This window comes from Sciurus vulgaris (assembly GCF_902686455.1).
Source record: "Sciurus vulgaris genome assembly, chromosome: 6".
In the NCBI taxonomy this organism is placed as follows: Eukaryota; Metazoa; Chordata; class Mammalia; order Rodentia; family Sciuridae; genus Sciurus; species Sciurus vulgaris.
Genome location: NC_136466.1, coordinates 45,675,800 through 45,697,182, shown reverse-complemented (window position 1 = coordinate 45,697,182; position 21,383 = coordinate 45,675,800). Strand labels below are relative to the sequence as shown.

Genomic DNA, 21,383 nt, shown 5'->3' with positions numbered 1-21,383 from the left:
GACAAGAGAGTCATTTCCCTTCCAGAGAGTGAAGAAAAATATGAAAATATGAAAAAAAAAACAAATTCTAGGATATCTGAAAATATGAAAAAGAATTTTGCATATCTAGATTAAAATATAAAATTGGAAAAAGAAAAAGTGTGAAAGCTGCTTAAGCTAGATCATATATATACATATGTTATATGTATATATATACATATATGTGTGTATATATGTGTATATATATATATATACATACTATTTTATATATATATATATGTATACATACGTCACCGCCCGCGGCAACAATTGCACGGGTACTTATTGGAGGTGGACTGGAAATAAACTACTTTTCCTATATTCACTAATTTATAGAGGAAGAGAGACTTTGAGAAGAAGAGATGCTTTGCTTAGAAGAAGAGAAACATTGCTTATCAGGAAGAGAGACTTTGCTTAGAGGAAGAGAAACTTTGAGAAAGACAGGCTTTGCTTATAGAGAAAGTTTTAGAGAAAGACAGGCTTCTACGCTTATCAGAGATCTACTTCTTCTTAGAGTTCTGCTGCTTCTTCTTACAGATGCATCCTGCATCCTGTGAACTAGGTGCTATCTATCTGAGGGCTAGCTGCTTCTTCTTACTGCTAGCTGCTGCTGCTTACTGCTGCTTACTGCTGCTTCTTCTCTCTGCTAGCTGCTGCTTTTTGCCTTCTGCCTACTGCCTGCTTATATCCCCTCCAGGAGGCAGGGGGCGGGGACACGCTAGTTGAGATCAGGCGAGGAGCCAGCTGCCCTATCACAGCAAAGGTCAAAAACGAGAAGGCCTGAGCAGGAGCACTCGGGAACACCTGTGCATGCGTTGTGTGCATGGACTTAACTGAATACGGCCAATGATAAATCACCTGAGTGTGCTTATGTTAATTAACCTCCTCACTGCCGATGTGATCAAAGCAACCTCCGGCTGGCTGCCAGGTGCCATCCCAGCGCAGCCCACATGGCACAGCTCCCAATATATAAATATTATATATATATATATTATTGTCCTAAATAACCTCAGAACTCTCCTACTGTTATAGACATCATGGAACAATGAAAGTAGATGAGAAAGAGAGAAAGCAAGAATTTTTAAAATTTTGGTATACAAGAATATGAGTTACTCTAAAGTATACAATGCCTAGCACACAGTAAGTGTCAATAACTACTGGACCATCAAGGAATCCACATGCCAAATGGCACCTGTTTGCAGAGCCACTTTGCTGCACACCTCTGGGAGACATCATTGGCATCGCAGTCTATGTGGAAGGCACCCTCTCCACTTAACTAGAACAAAACCTGCATAGCCAAACACTGAAGCCTTGCTCATATAAATATTCCCAAAAGTTTCCAAGTAGGCATTATCCTTTTTCCAGAAAAGAAAATCAGTCTATAAAGGGAAAAGTTAAATGATTCTCTGTGATTGAACATCCCAAGGTCTATACATGCAATGGATCTGGTTGTAATGGGGGTAGACATTGGAAGGGGGTACACCAAGGATTGTTTCAGACACAATATGGACATTCTTTAACTCTAACAAATTAGACGTGAAGTTGTCATGCAAATTGATGTGATATGCATTGCCTAAATGATCTTGGGTGATTTATCTAAATCCTTCAGTGTGGATCATTTTATATTTAAATGACCTTCTGTAAAATTGCTTTCCTTACAATTTCTATACATATTCATGAAGACACATTGTCAGCACTGAAAGATAGCCAAGCAGAAAAGAGAAAAATCCTATTACACTAACAAGACAATTTCCTTGGTTAATGTAATCAGATAGTACAGCTGCACTCCTTATTAATCTGAATTTAGTTCAAATAACTAAATAGCTTTATTCACTCTGTGATAAAAATTAGACACTCTCAAAGCAAGTTTCTGACTATTCAAATAAATTTATTTTTGCAATAATCATTTAGTGCAGTAGACCTTTTAAAAATGCACTGAATTGACATTAGATCAAGATGAAATAAATCTGATTTATAAAAATGCATCTCATCAATATCTTACTATGTTTCTACATAAGTATCATGAGGTGTCTGCTTAGTAATTATGCAATTTTTTTTACTTTATTTTTTGCTTTATTAGGAAAACTTACCAACCTAATTTGCCACATACTTTTAAACTAGATCATTATAAGTCAGATTAATGCCTAAGACTGAATGACAAGAGGAGACAGAAGGGAAGGAAAGTTTAATGCTAATTTGCCATGGATTAGTTTTATTATTTAAAAAAAATAGGTGACTAATGATTTAAAAGTGTTTCCCAAAGTGATCTGATCATGAGACCTATCAAGGATTTGTGTTTTAAAATATGGATGCCCAGGACTCAGTTTTAGAGGATTTGATTTCTGAGACTTCCAAGGGGGCTCAGGATTGTGTATTATGAAAAGAAACTGGATACATTTTAGGATGAGGTCAATTTGGGAAATCTGTAGTATCATGAAAAAAAAAAAAAAAAAAAAAAAAAAAAAAAAAAAACAGTGACCTACTCTTAATGCTCAAAACCCCAGATTGCCAGATCTTCTGTGCCCTCACCCAACTCATTTTATCTGGGTCTAAATTTCCTCAGTTGTGTAAGTAAAAAACAAAACAACGAAAGTAAAAAGAGTTTGATTTAATCCACACACTTCATGAAAACAGAAACTGGTGGATTTCACTTACTGTTCTATCCTCTGCACCTGGTTTGCTGCTTGACACAAAGCAGCCTCCCTTGAATATCTGTTGACTAAGTGACTAGTGGAGCTGCAAGCTTTCTGTTAGCTTTAAAACGATGCGATTCTAAAATAAACAACAAAAAATGCATTTGGTCCACTATTTACAAATTATTAATTATTCTCAAAATAAAAGAATGCATCAACTCAAGAAAGACCCTCCACACTTTCTTAGGGTGGTGAGGCTGCAGATTCCTGATGACCAAGTCAAGGATGTGAGTTGGGTAATTTCGGCTCATAGCTTCCTCTCAAGGCTGTTATGGTTAAAGGTAGTAATGGAGTCGATTAGTACACTGTTTGGTTCACTGTAAATGTTCCATAAAAGTGAGTTGAATTTGGACAACCCAGCAAATTCTGTGCATAACAATGCCAAATATGTTCTCTTGCTATGTGGACAAAAGTTCTGATTTTTAGGATTTTTGTTATTTTGGTCCTAAAACATACTGTCAAGTAACAGTTTGGAGTTGTCAGAAGCCTTTCTTAGTACATGTAGATAGTGCAAGCAACAAGTTCTGAAACTGATTGTGAAGGGAAATTAAACCCCCAAAACTCTATTTATAACATTTCAAATTTATTACAAAAACAAAAGCTCTTATCTCCTTTCAAAAGTTTATTAAATTACACTATTTAAATACCTCCTTACATCATGTATTTAATATAATTTAGAGAAGTGATTCTCAAAGTGTGGTCCTGATGCCAGCCGTATCAACATCAACTTGTGGGACCTATTACAAATGCAAATTCTCAAACCTGGTCCCAGACCAAATGAATCAGAAACTCTGGGTGTGGGGCTGCAAAATCTGTGGATGAACAAGTTCTTCAGGTGATTCTGATGCACACAGTAAAGTATGTGCTGACTTAAACAAGATTGTCAAAAAATGAGTTCAAAGAAGGCCAAATTCAACTTCCTATACACCTCCTACAAAAAGGGCCACATCATGTTCCTAATTAACTGCTCATCAATACTCTCAGCACCTTTTTTTTTTTTTTTTTTTAATGAACTCGTTTCCTCCCTTTGAAAAAAAAAGTCTTGAAATACTGATCCTGGAATTAAAAATGTAAACCACCATCTTTTAGAATATTCAAGTTCTGATTTTTCAATCTTACAAATAAAATACAAATGTTTTATAGTAAGATTATTACCAAGCATTAACAAATTTGGTTTTAATTGTTCAATTTTAAAAAAATGAGTCTATGGATACACAGTTAAAAGATGCACAAGTTGTTTTTCTTCTATCCCAAATGGTAATTCTGATTTAGAATTAGTGATACCTAAGGGTACAAGGATACGTAGACATGTTGAACTTATAGTTCTATGTTCTATGTAAGAAAAGCTCTTAGCTACAGAGTTCTGAAAAATCTTTAAAACTACACGTTCTCTGATACGAGGAAAGAGGGTGAGATTTTTAATTTGAAGGTAGAGTAGAGATGGAGGTGTTGGGAGAGATTCTGATCCATCCACTGTCACATTCTTGGGTTCCAAGCTAAAGAATGAGAGAAGACCAAAGCTTATAGATAGAATCACTGCCCAGAATACACTCTTCTGCAGCTGGAGAGAACTCTAGTCTTGAGTATGTTTTTCCAACATTTTGCCCAAGCCCTAAAATTCATCCAAGAGAAAAAGGTTGATTTAAATGTATAAAAAAAAAAAGAAAAAAAAAATCAGTCCATGCACAACAGCTCCTAGTCAGGAACATTAAATGGCAGCGAGCTGATGACCTCTCCAGATTCGGTGACAATGGCATCATAAACCCACCGTCGGTTGCAGCGGCACTCGGGCCCACATTTGTTGGAGTTACATTTGGGGCAGGGGTAGAAGCAGCCCAGGCAGTTCTTCTCTAGGCAGTCACACAGGTCGGCGTCATTACAAATTAGCCTGCCGCTTTTGTCATATTTCTTCATAACTCTATGAGAGAAGAATGACTTTAATATGACATTGCAATTGTCCTCAACACTGAGAATAAATTTTAATTCTGTGACCTCATACACATGACCCTTTTAGTCTGAGAGAACAGCACCCCAGAGGTGACCCAGAAACACTCCAGAACAGTAGATGGCAATGATGTCATGGGAAATTCAGTCAAAAGGTGATGGAACCACTTCCAGTACAGTCAGCTTGAGATGGACAGTAACTCCTCATTTTCCCAACACTGCAGGGGAATGTAATAATCCTCAAAGAAGTATGAGGAATAGTGGACTAAAACTTCTTCCTATGAATTTACAATTTTTTCTTAAAAATTTAACCATTCTTGATGGAATTTTCCCTTAAAATAGATTACACTCTTCTTCTTATATTTTTCCAATTACCTTTTTTTGATGACTCAAAATGAGAACTATCAGTTACTACATCAAAATCACTTAAATAAGAAAACTCTTCTACTAACATTCTACAGGTGCCGCTTCTTTCCTTTCTGATTTCTTTCACCTCTCGTGAAGGGAGAATGTATGTGACAGAGAGGGTAGAACATGGTAAGTTCTGAGTGAAGGCAAGATGCTTTGTGCCATGGGACAGCACCAGAGGCCACACCTTACTGCAGATTCCCACATTTCCTGCCAGCCTCTGCAACATGGCCAAGGGGCAGAGACTTTCATGAGAATTCCACCATCCCCTCTGTTATGGAGAAACTGCAATAAATCACCTGGTCAGTCTTGAAGCAGGATGTAAAACATTTATTAACCAGCTGGAGGTCTGGATTCACCAGCTGGCAGGACAGAGGGTAGGCTGGAAGTCTGCATTCTCCAACCCCCTTCTGGGCTTAGAGCACACCTTTTAAAGCATGTCAGTACATGAATCATAAGTGGCTGTTGCTATGATTTGAAACCATAAGCAAAAATCATGAGATCTAAAATCATAAGCAGAAGAGAAAGTGAGTCAAAATGACACTAGTTGAGTACAATTTTAAAGAATGGTTACTAACATCTAGACAATCATTTATATTCTATGCAGTTAGAGTATACTGCACAAGTACAGTGTACAAGAATTGCCATTTTGTGTTGCCAAACATGTCATGCTAAGCAACTGTTGGCAGGTACAGAGGCAGAGATTTCTCACAGGAGAAGCATTTCTTACATAACATGGAGTCTCAGGGTAAAATGGAGTCTGTTTGGTCATTGCTTATATAGCTTGGCCCATAACACCTCAAAACCAAATCATTCTGAAATACATTCTTCCAAACTGAGCTATTGGAAAGCCTTAGATAACAAAAACATCTCTATATGACTTGTATCCTTTATTACCAGTTGAAGTTCAAAAGACTGGCCCTTCATTAGTGTGGCCAAATTATATACCCTCTGTACATTTTGTCTCCAAGCTGGCAAAACACCTCACCTCTTCCTCTTCAGAGAAATAATACAGTTGCATCCTTTTCCCCTTTCCTAATAAAGCATGTACACTTACTGCCTGATGTAACACTTCAGGAACATCTTCTGATGAGGATTTACATCTACAGTGCTTCATGTAAGGTATGAGACAGTTCCCAAGCCCCACAGAAAATTCATCGGAAGAGATGTAAATTTTAATACAGAACTGATAGTGAGTGGGTGGTCCCCAAACCAATGGAGAACACCTGTCCTTTTCCAGCTTTGCCTAAATTTAAACACTCCCTGACCTTGACTCAGAAATCAAGACGCAGATATTATGGTGCAATCTTTCATAAAATTCTCAACTTCATAAAATTCATAAAATATACACATGCTATAAGGATAATCATACCTTTGAAGTCCTCCTCATGTACCACGCATTATATTCATCTATGACCTCTTTAATAGGAACTGCTCTTTGCCTAAAAGAGTCCCTTGTTTTACTTTTAGTTAAGCCAGGTATGTATGAATCCCCAAGCATACTGAGATATTTCTTCTGTAATTTGCTTTTTTATCCTACTCAGTGATTTGAAATTCTTTCATGATGGTACACATTTGCTTTATTCAAATATTTTCACTGCTACATGTATCCTGCTCTATGAATATAGCACAGGTCATTTATATTTTCCATTACAGAAGTTCGTTGGAATTGTTTACACTTTGTTTTTGCTATTACACTGTTGCCATGACACTTCTTGAACATGTCTCCCCTTACACATAAGACTTTTTCCAGGATATATACTGAGGAATGAAAATGAGAAGTAATAAGACACATAGGAAATGCCAAGTTGTTTTTAAATAGGGGTTGTACCATTTTACATTCAACTCATGCCCCAAAACTTTATCAGCTTTGATATCATCATACTAAACTCTGCCTGTCTGAGGTGCATGGCCCTTCTCCAGAACGTACTGATGAGGTTCAATGTCCTCATTAGCTTTATCTTCTATGAAATGCCTGTTCACTATTTTCTTTATTTTTCAATATGATATTTATCTTACTTCTAAGATTCTTTAAAGATTTTGGGTACTGATTTCTTATAACTTCCACTTTGTGATTTTTCTTTCATTGTTTTAAGGGCATCTTTTAATGAGCATATATTATTAATTTTTAAAAATTTATATATATGTATATATATTTAGTTGTTGATGGACCTTTATTTTATTTATTTATTTATATGTGGTACTGAGAATCAAACCCAGTGCCTCACACATGGCAGGCAAGCGCTCTACCACTGAACCACAACTCCAGCCCCATGTTATTAATTTTAATGCAGTTGAACTTATCAACTTTTCTTTTTGGTTTGCTTAATATGTGTGTGTGTGTGTGTGTGTGTGTGTGTAGTGAGGATTGAACAGAGGGACTCCTTAATACTAGGCAAGCTCTCTACTGCTGAGTTACACTCCCAACTAGCTTTTGCTTCTGATGTACTAGCAACCTTAATGATAGTACTGTACCAATTTAATATCCCAAATTCATTCCCTTGGTGATATTATTTCTCCTTCTAAGGATGCATCTTTGTTACTTTTAATCATCTTTCCTACTAAAGCTATTAATCTAGTACAGGGCTTTTTTTTATTAATTGATTTCCAGTTTCAGATTATAGTTGATTTCTTGAATTTGCTAGCTTTCAGGCTGTAACTTAGGTATTTTTAAATCATAGAAGAGGAAATTTAATTAAAATCAAGGAGAAACAAGAGTTTTATTTCTTTACTTATTGTTATTATCATTAGGTACTACAGATTTAACCCAGCAGCACTTTACCACTGAGCCACATCCCCAGCCCTTATTGTTTTTTATTTTGGACAGGGTCTCACTAAGTTGCTTAGGGCCTTGCTAAGGTGCTGAGGCTGGCCTCGAATTTGCAATCCTCCTGCCTCAGCCTCCAGAGTAGATTATAGTCATGCACCACTGTGCCCAGATAGATCCTGAAAATTTTATAATCCCACTAATCAAATAGAATGACCTTACTTGTGTTTTACGGAAAAATATTCATTCATCTTTGACATCCGTGCTTTCTTCTTCTGTTGCCTTGTTTCAGGGTTGAAGTCGGCTACCTGTGGTCCAGGGTTTTGAAATGCCAAGCATTTCAGCTGCCGTTCTATTTGTTGCTGAGAAACAAACAAAATGCTTTAGAAGTAGGAATCAGATCATTCATTTTACATTGTCTCAAAATGAACTTTAATCATAATGGCATGAAAGTATGTTTGTTTTATATAGAAAATACAAAGAGTCGACCTGCTTAAATTTCAAAGATGATATAAATAGTCTCAAATTAGGTTATTATTTCCAAATAAATACAAAATACAAAACTCACATGATAAAAATGCAAAAAAGAATCATGGGGAAACAGAAAACTTCTTTCTACCTGAAAAACCCCAGTCAGCTTTCCAAATAGGATGAAGATGAATCTCAGAAATAGCATTTTCTGGAGGATGAGGATGACAGAATAATGGTCCAATGGTTCTTCCTCAACTGCGGGCTGAAGATGCCCATATAAAGTCTCAAACCAGTGAGAACCCATGGTATTCATGGCCTTACCCTTCAGGTCAGGGATGAGTTTTAGAGACTCCCTGTCCTGGGGGTGTGGACATCACCAGGCCTTCATGTCAGAACGCAGCCACCTGGAGGATTCACTTTCAGTCAAAGCCAGATTTGAACAGAAATACCTTGCTAGAATTATTTTCTAGAGCATTAGGGGAAATTTTCTGAAGTCTTTGGGGATTTTTGTAATTAGAAATTAAAGGGGATCTGATCAGGAAGAAAGAAACCAAATACTTCAATCAAATACTAATTTTTTTTTTTTTTAACATACAGCACATACATCACAAAGAAAGGTGATGCTCTTTTGAAGGATTTTAGAAAAAAATATTCTGGGTGGCGCCAAACATATAAACTGGAATGTACATGTAAACCCTAAACCTGGAGACAAAAGGGACACTTTTAATGTAACATTAGTAGCAGAATCTCATAGGCTCTCTTGCAATCTATTTAATATAATAGTGTAGGCAATCTAAAATAATGTTTCTTTGAAAATTTCATCTTAGTATGTATATATGGGTTTGTGGTACAAACTTGAGCTTATGTATCAGCTCTTCATTTAGGTACAGAGATGAAACAGGTAAAACCTAGTTCCATCTAGGTACTACATGCTTAGCAAGAGGTTAGGAAGAGACATGCCAGGGGAAGACTACCTGTGTTCAAGTGTCAGCTCTGCCACTTGCCAGTGGTGTGCCTTGAGCAAAGTTCCTACTTCATTAAGTCTCATTTTCCCAGTTTTTAAAATGGGAACAATAATAGTATCTTGTGATAAAAATTAGATGAGTCAATACATACAAAGTTTAGAACAATGACACAGTAAGAACAAAATAGGAGTTTGTTCAATTAAAACACTTGAATATATTTTTTCAAGTATTCTACTCTGAGGGTTATTTTATTGCATACAAATAACATTGGAATAAAAATGAAGGAATGTGAGAGGCAAATAGGACATATGTCCGGTGAAACCAGTCCAACAGCTGGCACAGAGACCCGTCTTGTGGAGCCTTTGCTACAAGTCCACCAGCATCTCAGAGATCCCCAAGTTTGAAACTTGCCAAATGATATGGAATCATAAAATCCATGTTTCATACCAATTGCTTCTGTCCAATTTGACAGTTTTTCTCTGGAGAACTTCGTTCTGTGTGTCTCTTTTGAATGGAATCGCTTTTATCTGATTTCTCAGTCATTTTTAATCACTAAGAAAAGTAACTGAAAAGAAGCAAAACACATTAATGTCATACATCTTCAGTTGTTTTCTCTTATAATGCTTTTCTTCTGTTCCTCCACATCTCATTTTTTCTTAAAGTCAGACTTCCTGAACTCCTGGCTCCTTTTCTCTCACTCATTCTGGAGTCCTGTACGTGATACCCCAAAGCATTCTTCTCTGACAGGTGTTTCATGAGCAAATCAACTGTACCTTTTAACATCCTTAGCATCATAGACCTCTCTGGAACAGGCAACACTAGGGACCATCCTCTCCTACATAAGAAGACTGAAATCTCAGATCTTCATTCTTCACCCTTTACACTCACTCTCTTGTGGGGGAAAAAAAACAAGTTACATTAATGTCAAACATCTCCAGTAACTTTGTCAAAATCTCATCTCCTCCCATGGTTTCAACTGTCACTTCATCATTCCCCAGGCTACTTTTAAAAGCCTTGACCCCCTCCAATAAGTTTTCTGACAAATTTCTTATGTAATTTAGGCTAAATGGAAGGTGTGGAGTTTTCCATAACACTCAGTTGCTAAGTCTGTAGTTTACTTCAAAACACTTTAGTATATATACCATTTTCTATATATATGCAATATGTGGGTGTGTATGCATGTGTGTGTGTGTGTGTGTGTGTGTGTGTGTGTGTGTGAGAGAGAGAGAGAGAGAGAGAGAGAGAGAGAGAGAGAGAGAGAGAGAGAGAGACACCTCTGGGTGACCAAGGTATAGCCCACATATTGCTGATCCTGAATGCATGGTGCAGGGCTGGTCTGCAGTGCTGTCTACAGTCTATAGACCAGAAAAGTCTATACTCCAGAGGTCTCCACAAGCCCTGCTGTTCTCCCTACTTCCCATCAGCTACCACTGCTGACTACCAAGTTCTGTTTCTCCCAAAGGAACCTGAGAGTTATGCTCTACTGTGTTAACTTGGGTCTTCTGGCACCATGTCTGTCTCAGACAGCTGGAAATTCCATTTCTATCACTGGTCTTCATTGTCTTCAAGTCTAGGCTCAACACCTTTGGCCACACCCTCTGTATCCCACTTCCCAATTGCCAACATTAGGTTAGAAAGGAATGTTGATATTTCTTTTCTGAAATTCCTAACTTTGGTCCTTCCTTTCTCTACTGAGTAGTCTACCCAAATGATAATAGTAACAGTAATGGCAGCAGCAGTGTGAATAATGGCAATACATTACCCTTGACCAAGGTGACCTCAGCTTCACTAAATTTTAGACAGATTTCTTCCTGACCTCTTTTTCCTTTAGAAGCATTTACATTAGAAAATTTGCAATTATGAACTCTTTCTTTGTTCCTTTGGAATATAAATCTCCCATTTTCTGTCATTTTATAACCCAGGACTGTCTTTCTCAAGGACCTGGGAGCTATCCCTTTGAAATTTAATCAAGGAAGATAGTACCCCTTTCTCCCAGTCTCCATCAGAGGATGGGAGTCTAATTTTGATTAGGTACTAATTAGCAAACACAAGTTACCTTATCACAGAGAAAGACATTTGCAAAATAACACAATGTACTTGATGCCTTCCATTGACCAATAACCCATTTCTATCTTCCCGTTCTTTCCTAGTAGTTTATCTCAGCCTTTGAGATCCCACCACCCTTTGTTTCAGCGGAGTTAAGTTCATACTGAGTCCTGGTCTTTGTACTTTATTACAACAGCTTTGAATAGTCTTCCTTGCCTTTGTCCAGAGGAATTTTTTGCTTTGACACTATCACAAGCAAGTTGAGATTTAATCAATCAAACATTCCTGTTGAGTATTTTTCAACCTGTTAGAAGATAAAATCATGTGAAGCTGTTTTAAAAATCATTAATTCCCCTCAGAAAGAGAAATTATGAAAACTACCCCATTCACCATAACATCGAAAAAAATAAAATACTTGGGAATCAATCTCACAAAAGAGGTAAAAGACCTCTACAATGAGAACTACAGAACACTAAAGAAAGAAATCGAAGAAAACCTTAGAAGATGGAAAGATCTCCCATGTTCTTGGATAGGCCAAATTAATATTGTCAAAATGGCCATACTACCAAAAGTGCTATACAGATTCAATGCAATCCCAATTAAAATCCCAATGTCGTACCTTACAGAAATAGAGCAAGCAATCATGAAATTCATCTGGAAGAATAAGAAACCCAGAATAGCTAAAGCAATCCTTCGCAGGAAAAATGAAGCAGGGGGTATCGCAATACCCGAACTTCAACTTTATTACAAAGCAATAGTAACAAAGACGGCATGGTACTGGTACCAAAATAGACAGGTAGATCAATGGTACAGAATAGAGGACACGGACACAAACCCAAATAAATACAACTTTCTAATACTAGACAAAGGCGCCAAAAATATGCAATGGAGAAAAGATAGCCTCTTCAACAAATGGTGCTGGGAGAATTGGAAATCCATATGCAACAGAATGAAACTAAACCCATATCTCTCACCCTGCACAAAACTCAACTCAAAATGGATTAAGGACCTTGGAATCAGACCAGAGACTCTGCAGATTATAGAAGAAAAATTAGGTCCCGATCTTCAACATGTCGGCCTAGGACCAGACTTCCTCAACAGGACTCCCATAGCACAAGAAATAAAAGCAAGAATCAATAACTGGGATAGATTCAAACTAAAAAGCTTTCTCTCAGCAAAGGAAAGTATCAGTAATGTGAAGAAAGAGCCTACAGAGTGGGAGAATATCTTTGCCAATCATACTTCAGATAGAGCACTAATCTCCAGAATCTATAAAGAACTCAAAAAACTCTACACCAAGAATACAAATAATCCAATCGACAAATGGGCTAAGGAAATGAACAGACACTTCACAGAAGAAGATCTACAAGCAATCAATAAACATATGAAAAAAATGTTCAACATCTCTAGTAATAAGAGAAATGCAAATCAAAACCACCCTAAGATTCCATCTCACCCCAATTAGAATGGCGATTATCAAAAATACAAGCAACAGGTGTTGGCGAGGATGTGGGGAGAAAGGTACACTCATACATTGCTGGTGGGGCTGCAAATTAGTGCAGCCACTCTGGAAAGCAGTGTGGAGATTCCTTAGAAAACTTGGAATGGACCCTCCATTTGACCCAGCTATCCCACTCCTTGGCCTATACCCAAAGGACTTAAAATCAGCATACTACAGAGATACAGCCACATCAATGTTCATAGCTGCTCAATTCACAATAGCCAGACTATGGAACCAACCTAGATGCCCTTCAATTGACGAATGGATAAAGAAACTGTGGTATATATACACAATGGAATATTACTCAGCCATAAAGAATGACAAAATTATGGCATTTGCAGGCAAATGGATGAAATTGGAGAATATCATGCTAAGTGAGATAAGCCAATCTCAAAAAGACAAGGGACGAATGATATCGCTAATAAGTGGAGGATGACACATAATGGGGGGGAGGGAAGAGTTAGTGTTAGGGTTAGAGTTAGGGTTAGGGAGGGGGGCAAGTATGGAGGAAGAAAGTACTGTATAGAGGGTAAAGAGGGGTGGGAGGGGTGGGGGGAAGGGGAAAAAATAACAGAATGAATCAAACAACATTATTGTATGTGGATTTATGATTACACAAATGGTATGCCTTTGCACCATATACAAACAGAGAGGCAACATGTATCCCATTTGTTTACAATAAAAAAAAAAAATCATTAATTCCCTGCTGAATCCCAGAACTACTTGAGCTAGAATTTTGGGGGTAATCTGTATAATTATAGACTCTCCAGGCAAGCTCTATCTTTAGGTAGTTATGGGAAACATTAGGTTAGGGAAAGTAGGTATAATCTTATCCAGCCAGCCTTGCCATTTGATCAGAAAACTTTTGTCCATGCTTTCTTCCCACCCTTAATTCATTAGTACATTATGGCCATGTTACTATTCCAGGAACAGAAGTTTGTCTCATTCCTATTAAAAGATTGCAATGATTCCTCTTTGCCAATAATATCCCACATCACTGGCATATTAGCCAACATCTATGGAAATTGTCTCCACCTTACCTTCCTGAGCTCATCTCTGCGCATATCACACTTGGGCTAAAAGCTACACCCATTAGCATCTTCCCCACCTCTTACCTATCTGAATTTTTCAACTTTGAACTTTGACCCTCTGCCTCTTAAGAGATCATTCCTTATCTATGAATCTCTCTCCCCTTTAGCCTCTGTTTGGAGTTTTTTCAAGATCATCTCCAAAAAACAGGTCCCAAACCTTCTAGTTTCTTCATATAACAGATTTTCCTATTCATTGGAAGGATTATGAGCATCTTTGTAAGCAAGAACTTTTCCTGAATTTGTCTGGGATTTAACTGCACTTCAAGAAATTAGAATCTCATGCAAATCCTCTAACCAAAGCAGAGTAAAGTCCTTTGTAAAATGTAGGTCTCCAAAAAGATATTAGGGGAAAATTTGCTACTTTGCATTTCAAATAAAGCAAAAGAAAAGATAATATAATTTCACCAGGTACTGAAATATAATTGGATTTTGTTGTGAGCCTAAAATATTGGTCCTAGAAAAAGTAATTAAAAGGCTCAGGGTTCTCCCTTTTCCCTTGTTTGGTATTCCTAAGGCAGAGATTCTTGACAATGCAGAGAATCCTTGAATTTGGATAAGTAAAAAAAAAAAAAAAAAAAAAAATACATATTTGTTTCTATTAATCTGTAAGTGATATTCTGGCATTTCCTTCTATGATAATGTAACCAACATGCCTCAGTAATGTTAGCAGTATCTGTGACTATAAAACCATAGATTTTATTAACCAAATAGAGTTGCTGTGTATATGCGAAATTTCATTAATGTTCATTACTTCTTTAAAATGATTATAGTTCTTAGACCTGAAACTAGATCTTTTATTTGATAGGCTATTAATTAGGGCATGTTAGTATCATAATATTTTGATAAGTGTATTTTAACCTAATTAGTTTCCTTTGCATTCTTACGGACTTTATTTTATATCATTAAAAATGTCATTCTGGAGGGCTGGGATTGTGGCTCAGTGGTAGAACGCTTGCCTAACATGTGTGAGGCACTGGGTTTGATCCTCTGCACTGCATATAAATAAATAAAATAAAGATCCATTAGCAACTAAAAAAAAATTTTTAAATGTTATTCTGGGAAATAATCCATAGATGTCACTGTCAAGCTAAGGGGTCCATGGTATAAAAATAAGATTAAGCATCCCTGCAAAGGGGCAGGGAGAACCTACTGCCACCATCTCCACTGCTCTTTGTGATGAGAATGACATTTCCCAGCTCAGGGTCACTCAGGCAATGGAAGATGCTCATCTTCAAGCACACAGCAGGAGGCCATGTAGCATGTCCTTAGTGACTACCCTTGACAGGGATGCACAGAATGTGAAATCAGTTTGACAAACTCTCAATTTTGTCCCAACATTTTGTCAGATTGCCTATGAAAGATACAAAATACAATCCAACACAAAGAAAGGAGGCTTCCCACGTGTCCCACTCACAACCCTAGCACAGACTCCTAGAGGGAGCTAGTCCAAGAGTGGTTCCTAAAATGAAGCAAATATTAGGTATCAGTGTGGGGAAAGAACACATGGCCAAAATGGAAATCACCTGCTTTACTAAGTACATTGAATAGGTTAGCTTTCATTTTTCTTCACAGAAAGTCTTTCTGGTCAACTGGGGTGGCACCCCCTAAAATCCTAGCAACTCAGGAGGCTAAGGCAGGAGGATGGCAAGTTCAAAGCCAGCCTCAGCAACTTAGAGAGGCCCCAAGCAACTTAGCAAGACCCTGTATCAATATAAAAAAATTAAAAGGGCTGGGGACATGGTTCCGTGGTTAAGCTTCCCTGGGTTTAATCCCTGGTACCAAAAAAAAAAGAAAGAAAGAAAAAGGAAGACTATCTTACTAGAGGAAATAGTTCATCAGTCTATGTTTGGACACAAGCCCCTTTCTCCACTGAGAGCTACCCTAGTAGCTCTGGAGACATGTTGGTTATAACATTCATCTTGATCTACACTCAGCGTCATTTTTATATGCAAGCTCCTGCTTCCATTAGGTCTTTAGTTTTCTTGAAGCGGTCTTACACCTTTCTCTATCCCCAGCAAGCCCAAAGCTAGAACAAAGCCAGTGCTCAATGTCTTGTGAATATTATGCTTATGGAACATGCCACATACCAAGGACTTTATTGAACTTTCTACTCTTATTCCTTCAAAGAATTTTCATAACAACAATGTAAAATCAATAGTAGATATAATTTTTCCTATTTTACAGATGAGAAACTGGGACCCCCGAAAGATTATTTAGGTCACATGGTTATTAGGGTACATGAGTTTGTCACCTAGACTTGTCTGATCCCAAATAGAAGGGTGTTTTCAGGATGTTACACTGATTCAAGGTTTAATGATCATCACCATCTCTACACATGACATTGCTGAGGGAGGAACTGTAATTGATGTCAGCCACACACAACCTTCCTTTTCAAAAAGAAGCATAGGAAGGGACCAGGGAGGAGGCACTTGGTCTCCTCTAGTTTGCTCCCTTCCCCTCTTCTGCAGTAGCACAGAGCTAGGAGGAAGTGCTGGGCAAAGGTTCCCATCTCAGTCACATGAGCCACCTCTGACTTTAGCGTTGGGTTCTGAAGTCCACATAAAAGAAAGTCACTTTTATTATAATCACCTTGGGCAGCTATAACAAAATACCATAAATTGGGTGGCTTCAACACAAGACATTTATTTCTCACAGCTCTAGAAGTTGGGAAGTTCTAGATCAAGGTGCTGACTTAATTGATTTTGGCAAGATCTCTCTTCCTGGCCTACAAATGGCCACCTTCTTGCTAAGTCCTCTCATGGCCTTTTCTTGGCGTATGGAAAGAGAGTGGGGTGGGGGCAGGATCTTTGTCTTATGCTCCTTATTAGGCCATTAATCCTACCAGATTAGGATCCCACCCTATGACTTCTTTATTTCTTATCTCCAAGTCTAGTCACATTGGAATAAGGTCTTTAACCTATAGATTGAGGGCAAGGCACAATTCAGTCCATGGCAGTCACTAACACACTAAAATAACTCTAAAATTCCTTCTAAAAAAGTGCCATATCTTTGAAACAGCTTTCCACAGCCAGATTTTTTTTTTTTTTTTTTTTTTTTTTTTTTTTTTTGCCGTGCTGAGGATAAAACCCAGGGCCTTGTGCTTGCAAGGCAAGCACTCTACCAACTGAGCTATCTCCCCAGCCCCAGACATTTCTTCAGCAATGGAATAGATTGTTGTTTCTTAGGTTGAGCCTGAGATGAAGTAGTTGGCTTATACACAGGAGCCATGATGACTAAATTACCCATGGTGGTGAGATGATATTTACCGTTAAGCATCAGAATCATGCACCATGGCAAATTGCACTCTCTGTGGGAGATTCAGGAACAAGATCACTGGAGGAAAGAGGACCAGGCTATTTCTATCTTCACCCTCACTCTGAGGCACAGGCCATCAGGAGATCTTCAGGCAACGTAACACACATCAATCAATCGCACTTATCTTTAGGGCACCCTGGCATGTACAGTTGCTTCTATGTAAACTGATTGCGTCTTGAGTAGGATGGAATGAGTGGCTACCACCATGACCCTGAAGGACACTAGCAAATTATCAAAATAAGAAAGGTGTCCAGCTTAATCTCTGGCCCAAAAGTTGGCCTCTATTTTTACTCAGGAACAGATAAAGCCATTTATTCAGAGACATTATCTGTAAAACATCTCTGGAAAACTATTTAGAAGTAAGATACACAGACATTCATAACAGACAAAAGCATCAAGCTATTTTAATCCCATTCTCTCCTCTCTCTAGCCGTAGTTCCTGTTGTTGCTGAAAATGATGGGTCACTGAGATAATTAACAGGTGAGTCAAATCCCACTGGGGTATATTTGGTAGAGACGACACTGTGCAGGTAGCCAATTAAGTCTTTGCTGCTCCCTCCCAGCTGTGTCAGCTGTTTTCTAAGCCACAAGATTACTCAATAACCTCTAAAAGAAAAAACTCTCCATTGCCATTTGTCCATAAGAAGAAAAAGTAATATTGATCTAATCTTTTGAGAGTGTTATTGGATGAATAAATTTAATGCTTTAGAAACAACTATTTACAATAGCTACAGATTCCTTGAAATACTTTTAGAGCTGTATTTTCCTGCACATCACATACTACATACACACACACACACACACACACACACACACACACACTCACGCTTATGTACACATCCGTGAATCAATAAAAAAATGTAAAAACATATGTAGTATATTTTAATTAACTTGCAAGTACACTTAGCAGAGAAATTGATAACCTGAAGAACAAAATAGGACCACATAATTTCTATTAGTAATGACTTGATTGCAGCAAGCTGGTATCATTTTAAATCCGGTACCCTAAAGGACCCATCTGGGTCAGTTATAGATCAGTTTCTAAAGTTCAGGGCTGAACTATACCTTATTTATAATATGGATTGCTTGACTCATGCATTCAAATTATTCTTTGCAATTTTAAGGATTATAAACAATAGAGACCTATATGTTTACCCTACCCCACTGATGGAAAGTGAAAGAGAAAGAAGAGTTATGAAACCAGAGTACTAGGCTATTTTCAGCATTATCCTGATAGATATCCTTCAAAAGTACTCATCTCAAATACTTAAGTGTGGAAGTTCTTTCTCCCAGATCCCTACCACCCTTCAATGCCCATTTCTGAGTTTTCATCTTTATTTCAGTGCACTCTACAATAAAGGGACTCTAGTCATCTTCCACTCTTAACCACAACAATTAACATAGTGTCATACATGCAAGGTCAGCATTGAGTAGCTTGTTTTACCTCGTCTTTCTCCACCAGCCTCAGAAGGCACCAGGTTTAAATGCATCATTTGTGAAGGAATGACTTTCAAATGAACAGCCACATTTCTATTGCTCCCTGCTTAATGAGAGTTGCCTGGTGAAGCCAAACAGTGGGGTGTTAAAGAGAAAGTGCACATACCTTTAAGTTGGATGAAAAGAAGGAAAGAATACTGCAAAGAAAGAGAAACTGTACTGCTTTGCTTTCTTTGTTTTGCTGGGAAACCATAGAACCCTCAAGGGAAAAATCATAAGGCCTCAAAGGTGCTTCTACAATTTAATGCTTTCATAATAATGGTGGGGGGGGGAGTGGAGGAGGGGTGGGTGTAAGCATTAACTTCATCTTCCACCATGAGTCAATTCTAGAACCCTTTAGAATCAGATAATGATAGCTCGTGTTCTCTCCTATCTTCCACTCGAAATAAGCAATTAATCTTGAGCTAAGTTTTGGCTGTACTGCTCGATCACACATCTGAACTTCAAATGTTTAATATTAATACTAAATATTTCAGTGTAAATAGCACACTATATGCATAATCAGCTAATAATCATGTCAGAAAAAACTGTGCTATCCCAAGAGAAAACTAAACCACGTTTATAAGCTGTGCCTAAGAAATGTATTAATCTCTAAATTACAACCCTCAAAACATTGCCTTCTTCCACCAGGATTCAGATATTGTATTGTGAGTCATTAAAACCACTTTGCTGTCAGGTAAATACCAGCCCTGTTCATTTGTGAATTATAGGATAAAAACCACCATTCCGTTCCTAATTAATTTTACTGCAAAGAACAAGGAAAAGAAACAAAATCATCAGTGAAAGGTGCCTGCACTCCATCTGGAAATGACACAAAATATTAAGGTGTTTCCATGGAGGCAGTATATTCTACTTGAATTTGATGCTCATTAAGGCACTTCTGTATCTTGGGGTATATTTTGCATAATCAAAAATGTTCCTTCTTGCAAATTATGGACGGATAAAACTCAAAACAGGTGAAAATCATACCAGACTTTTCCATAATCACATTCTATAAAAACGTATTCCTTGACCAATCTTTGGCTTTGTTCTATTATCGTCAGCAGAAGTTACTCTTTGCCTCTGACTCCACAAGATGCTATTCTTGGGATAATACCAAGAAAGATGAAACATCAGGGGCCAAATGCAAAAGAAGGAAAATCTTCTAGAGGATAAGAATGGCAAGTAACCATTTTTAATAACCTTAAAAATGAAGGTGCTTTAAACTACTGTCATCTGCCCACAATACTGAGCCTGGGCGATCTGGGCTAGGCTCAGTTGCACAGTTCTTCTCTTAATATTTTGTGGGCTCCTTCAGCTGTTTTAGTCACCTCGTGGCTAAAGTGGGACTATATGATCCAACACAGCCAACAGTTTCAACATATTAAAAGTTAGGAAACTAAGAAGATTATGAAACAGCAATTTTACTAATGTACTACGTCCTTCCCATAATAAAAGGAAAATCTTTCCAAGAAAAAAAAAAAATGAAGGTGCTAAGCAATAATAGTACACCACAGTATTCAAAGTTGTAACTTTCTATTATTTTTTTCAACTTAAATGCTATACAAAATAATTATCCCATGAAATTTACAAACTTCTTAAGTATAACCTTTTTGTTTTGAACTATTGATTTAACCGGTGAATCTTCTGAAGAACTATAGTGCTATTAAAGAGTACAATTTAATTTTAAAAGGGGAGAGTATTTTTCAGAAATAATAATGCCTCACTACATTTGATAGTCTAGAATTTATTGCACCTTTGACCTGACTTTTATAGAGAAACTGTATTTTTTTCCTCTCTAGACATTATCAGCTTTGCTAGGGAATAAGTTGAATTTAATATAAAATCAGTTGCTTTTTCAAATGAAGGAGTCATGTGCTAAAAACTCTTCAGTTTACCTATTAATTCTGAGAGTAAAAATTTCTATGCTTATGAGTTGTATTATTTTACCAGTTCATAGTGATCTGAATTTTAATTTTGTAATATACACTATACTTCAAGTAACCCAACTCATAAACATATTCATTGTAGTATTGCTTGCAATTGCAAAATACTGGAATTCCCATACACAGGAGAGTGAGTAAATACCTATGGTAAACCCACACATGTACAACAAACAAGCAGTACCATGCAGCTGTGAGAAAGAAGATACCTGTGAAGTGATAAAATTCAAAAATTTATTAAAAAAAATTTTTTAGTTGTAGATAAACACAATACCTTTATTTTATTTACTCACACATGCTAGGCAAGAGCTCTACTACTGAGCCACAACCCCAGCCCCTCAAAAATGTTTTAAATAAAAATGCAGAGTATAAAGGTATATTTACTATAGTGAAGTTCCTCAATTTATGATGGAGTTATGTCCCAATAAACCCATTGTAAGTTAAAAAATGTAAAAATAAAAAGTACACATATGACTGGGGGTATTGCTTATAGGTAGAGCACTTGCCTAGCATGCAAAAGGCCTGGGGTCTGATTTTCAGAACTAGAAAAAAATGCATGTAATAGACCTAACCTGCTGAACAATGTATCTTAACATTAGGGTACTTTGTATAGCTTTTTTCCCCTTGTGATTACATGGTTGGCTGGAAGTTGTGGCCAGGAATGTTTATATTCAGCATCACAAGAGAGTATGTCACATATCAGTAGCCTGGGAAAAATCAAAATCCAAGACAAGTCAAATCATTG

At 37.3% G+C, this 21,383-nt stretch overlaps 2 protein-coding genes across 2 annotated transcripts in view; both read right to left on the bottom strand.

Moving 5' to 3' along the window:
• Nucleotides 1-1,109: 1,109 nt before the first annotated feature.
• Nucleotides 1,110-11,459, bottom strand: ARL14EPL (ARF like GTPase 14 effector protein like). The gene is made up of 4 exons (XM_079143920.1): nucleotides 11,323-11,459; nucleotides 9,714-9,831; nucleotides 8,053-8,192; nucleotides 1,110-4,629 (listed from the first exon to the last, which is right to left on the bottom strand). The coding sequence occupies exons 2-4, from the start codon at nucleotides 9,807-9,809 to the stop codon at nucleotides 4,407-4,409; spliced, it is 459 nt and encodes a 152-aa protein (XP_079000046.1). The 5' UTR covers nucleotides 9,810-9,831; nucleotides 11,323-11,459; the 3' UTR covers nucleotides 1,110-4,406.
• A 109-nt stretch (nucleotides 11,460-11,568) lies between these two features.
• The window catches only part of LVRN (laeverin), a 108,811-nt gene continuing 98,996 nt past the window's right edge, over nucleotides 11,569-21,383 (bottom strand). Inside the window, exon 20 of the mRNA XM_079143879.1 lies at nucleotides 11,569-11,616. Coding sequence (XP_079000005.1) covers nucleotides 11,584-11,616 — 33 coding nt within the window. The 3' untranslated portion in view covers nucleotides 11,569-11,583. The remainder of the gene's footprint in view (nucleotides 11,617-21,383) is intronic.

Bases quoted from the DNA above. Each gene is read 5' to 3' on its own strand.
- ARL14EPL (XM_079143920.1), bottom strand. From the start codon at position 9,809: ATGACTGAGAAATCAGATAAAAGCGATTCCATTCAAAAGAGACACACA. The intron at 8,193-9,713 runs GTATGAAACATG...TTTGTTTCTCAG, and splicing joins AAATTGGACAGAAGCAATTG to CAACAAATAGAACGGCAGCT. The intron at 4,630-8,052 runs GTAAGGTCATTC...CTTCTCTCATAG, and splicing joins TATTTTTCCGTAAAACACAA to AGTTATGAAGAAATATGACA.